The 3,789-nt window shown below is 39.9% G+C and overlaps 1 protein-coding gene across 2 annotated transcripts in view; it reads right to left on the bottom strand.

Annotated features, from left to right (window-relative positions):
- Positions 1-555: 555 nt before the first annotated feature.
- LOC112072649 (low affinity immunoglobulin gamma Fc region receptor III-A-like) overlaps positions 556-3,789 on the bottom strand; it is a 7,455-nt gene continuing 4,221 nt past the window's right edge. For both annotated transcript variants that reach the window (XM_024140041.2, XM_070439873.1), the window contains 2 exons: positions 2,836-2,877; positions 556-2,222 (listed from right to left, as the gene is read on the bottom strand). In XM_024140041.2, the coding sequence (XP_023995809.2) occupies positions 2,203-2,222; positions 2,836-2,877 (62 nt within the window). In that variant the 3' untranslated portion in view covers positions 556-2,202. The remainder of the gene's footprint in view (positions 2,223-2,835; positions 2,878-3,789) is intronic.

Below are 3,789 nucleotides of genomic sequence, written 5' to 3'. Positions count from 1 at the left end.
ATGGCACGCATACACAGCATGCTCACACTATTGATTCAGGACAACGGGACAGTTGATGCAACTGTTCACGAGCCATCGCAAAGAAAACAGGAGCGCGGCCTCTGCCATTTCAGCACCACCAGCTGGACAAAGCCTCTCCAGCGGGCGAGCATTAGGCCTATGCAGTGCATTATTACAGAAAGTGTAATGGCTTACCTTCAAAGAATTTCCTCCTTGTTTTCTGAGCAGCAAAATCTGCAATGATGTCCTTGAAATCAAGTGTCCTGAGTACATCACTCTGAAGATCCATAAGAGTCAAATGGTTCAGTGGTCTTTCCTGTCCCATTGCTGATCTCTTTCTGTCTAAATTCTTGCTGCCACTGTTCTTTTATTTTCTGGAATAAATTTTTCAGGGCCCCACTCAGGCCACTAACTTTTTCCTACCATAGCTAGGAAGATTTTTTTCTCGCCTGGTCACGGTAGACAACGAAAACCGCGTTGCGTACTGGTGCCATAATTGGTTAACAGCTTTCTGATTGGATTATAAATCGACACGTCTCACACAATTTACCAGTCACATACTCGTATTTATTTATTATGCAGTTAAATCATATTTTTATTAATCAGTTACCCAACCAAGGCACAGCCCCCTAGTTACTCAGGCCCCATACCTCCTCTCCTCCCCCATCTGATTAGCAGAGTGGCAGCAGGAGGCRATCTACACTTATTGAGTGCAGGTTCCTGTGATAGGCGGTTGCAGTAAAAAAAACTACAAATATATCACATTTGCATTTTTTCTGCCTCAAGGACCCCCGACTGGCTTTGGCCCTGGGGCTTCAGCCCCTTCAGTAATCAGGCCCTGTGTGAAAACACAGAATACTACTCATTACTCCATGTGCTTAACCTACTTTACTTTTGTTTTGAGTCGCTGTTGGCCAAAACGGGGCATCTGGCTCACGCCCGTTAACGTAGCCTGGTTCCAAAWCTAATGCAATCACTTTTCACCTGGTGCAAACTCCTCCCACCGGGGAAACCCTTGCCAAGATAATCAAATCCCCTCTGATGTGTATATACCACATCATTGGGTACTGCCCCCACTACAGGTTACTTTGATTTTCTCACCTCCACGTCAGTTGGGGCAGCAGATAGCCTAGTGGTTAGAGTGTTGGATTAGTAACCGGAAGGTTGTGAGATTGAATCCCCGAGCTGACAAGGTCAAAATCTGTCGTTCTGCCCCTGAACAAGGCAGTTAACTCACTTCCTAGGCCGTCATTGAAAATAAGAATTATTTCTTAACTGACTTGCCTAGTTCAATAAAAAGTTGACTTTCTAGTTTAACTTTTCTCCAGCAGAAGGAGCTATACTCCATGTAATAACTCCTGCCTCATCATCAGTCACTGGTAGGCTGCGTGCTGTTGCCTTTCTCCCTGCAGTGTGCATCATGTACTGTAGGTGTTTGCACTTTCACAGAGAGGCGCCATTACATGCCATGGGCAAGAGTGGTGGCTGGAGAGAGAGAGTGATGGAGGGAGAAAAACTGCATTCACCTCTCCCCTTTAACTCATGCTCAGAGAGGATGAACCTAGCAGGATGCTCAAAAGACATTTGGATTCCCCAGGTGCATTACATTTGTATGCCATATGTAACCAAAATGAAAGAAAATGTACAAAACATGGGTTTGCTGAAGAAATGCGTCATTAGTTATTCCTTAACAACAACAACAACGATATCTTCACTTGTTTTTGTTTTCTACTCTAGACAAATTTAAATAAACATTGTATAAGTACCGAAACGTTAATAATATGTCTACATCAAAGTACTGTACACTAAATCTGTGTTTAGTAACAATAACCTCTAAACAGGGATAGGTGATCCATCTTGTGTGTATAGCGATGAAAAATTAGGACGTTTACAATTGATTGATTATAATATCATAGCACCTGAATTAACACTAAGTGCACCAAGAAAATGATATAGATGAATCCAGATAAAAAATATACTAATTCCCCATGAAACATTGATTAAAACATAGAAATTGTTTTGCATACATGTCATAAAGATATAGAAACAAAAAAAAGGATATAGTTAATAAATCACATTTTATAACATGGCACTATTGTGCCAGCATGCAAAGCTTAAAGCTAAGAAATAACAGTGTTTCACAGTTCCAGATTAGAAGTCCGTGCGTTCCATTCTGATGGTTGTTATGGTGATCCGGTGAGCTCACTCTTCAACATGCTGACCTGCTCAACAAACAGAAGGGGACATGTCTGTGACATTATATTTAATAAAATACTCAAATCACATTTACTCAAACACCATACTAGGCTGTGTATACTTTCATATACAGTACATTAATAACAATTCTAAACTGGGTGGTTCGAGCCCTGAATGCTGATTGGCTGACAGCTGTGGTATATCAGACCGTATACCACGGGTATGACAAAACATTTATTTTAACTACTGTAATTACGTTGGTAACCAGTTTATAATAGCAATAAGGCTACGGCTAAGGGCTGTCCAGAACAGCCCTTAGCCYTGGTATYTTGGCCATATACTGTACCACACCTCCTCGGGCCTTATTGCTTATTGCTTATTGCATAGTCAACTCTGTATATATGCAACAGCTAGTGTGCAGCACACACAGTCCCAAGCCGTTGAAGGCATAAATAGCAGGAGTTGAAAGAGTGGCTGATTGGACTAACCTGCATTCAGTGTTACCTATGTTCAGTAATGGTGTAGGGTAGAGAAACTCACCTGAATGGTGTTGACCTCAGCCACATTAAACCAGTTCCACATTCGGTTCAGAACACCTGTGCTAAATCATTTTTATTGTTGAAAGGTAGAGACTGTCACCTGGTTGGTCTTGGCGTGTCTTCCTGGGTACCCTGGTTTCCCCTAAACATATTTATCAACACTTTACAACATGGTTCAATCAGAGCTACAGTGATCAACACTTTACAACATGACTCAATCAGAGCTAGTTATCAACACTTTACAACATGGTTCAATCAGAGATAGTTATCAACACTTTACAACATGGTTCAATCAGAGCTAGTTATCAACACTTTACAACATGGTTCAATCAGAGCTAGTTATCAACACTTTAACAACATGACTCAATCAGAACTAGTTTATCAACACTTTACAACATGACTCAATCAGAACTAGTTATCAACACTTTACAACATGGTTCAATCAGAGCTAGTTATCAACACTTTACAACAGGTTTGAATGAGAGCTAGTTATCAACACTTTCAAACATGACTCAATCAGAACTAGTTATCAACACTTCAAACATGACTTCAATCAGAACTAGTATCAACACTTTAAACATGACTCAATCAGAACTAGTTATCAACACTTTACAACATGGTTCAATCAGAACTAGTTTATCAACAACTTTTACAACATGGTTCAATCAGAGCTAGTTATCAATACTTTACAACATGGTTCAATCAGAGCTAGTTATCAAACACTTCACAACATGGTTCAACTAGAGCTAGTTTCAAACACTTTACAACATGGTTCATCAGAGCTAGTTAAATACTTTACAACATGACTCAATCAGAGCTAGTTATCAACACTTACAACATGGTTCAATCAGAGCTAGTTATCAACACTTTACAACATGGTTCAATCAGAACTAGTTATCAATACTTTACAACATGGTTCAATCAGAACTAGTTATCAATACTTTACAACAGGGTTCAATCAGAGCTAGTTATCAACACTTTACAACATGGTTCAATCAGAGCTAGTTATCAACACTTTACAACATGGTTCAATCAGAGCTAGTTATCAACACTT

This window comes from Salvelinus sp. IW2-2015, unplaced genomic scaffold (genome assembly GCF_002910315.2).
Source record: "Salvelinus sp. IW2-2015 unplaced genomic scaffold, ASM291031v2 Un_scaffold1987, whole genome shotgun sequence".
Classification (NCBI taxonomy): Eukaryota; Metazoa; Chordata; class Actinopteri; order Salmoniformes; family Salmonidae; genus Salvelinus; species Salvelinus sp. IW2-2015.
The sequence above is the reverse complement of the archived record's forward strand: the minus strand, read 5'-3'. Positions and strand labels throughout refer to the sequence as shown.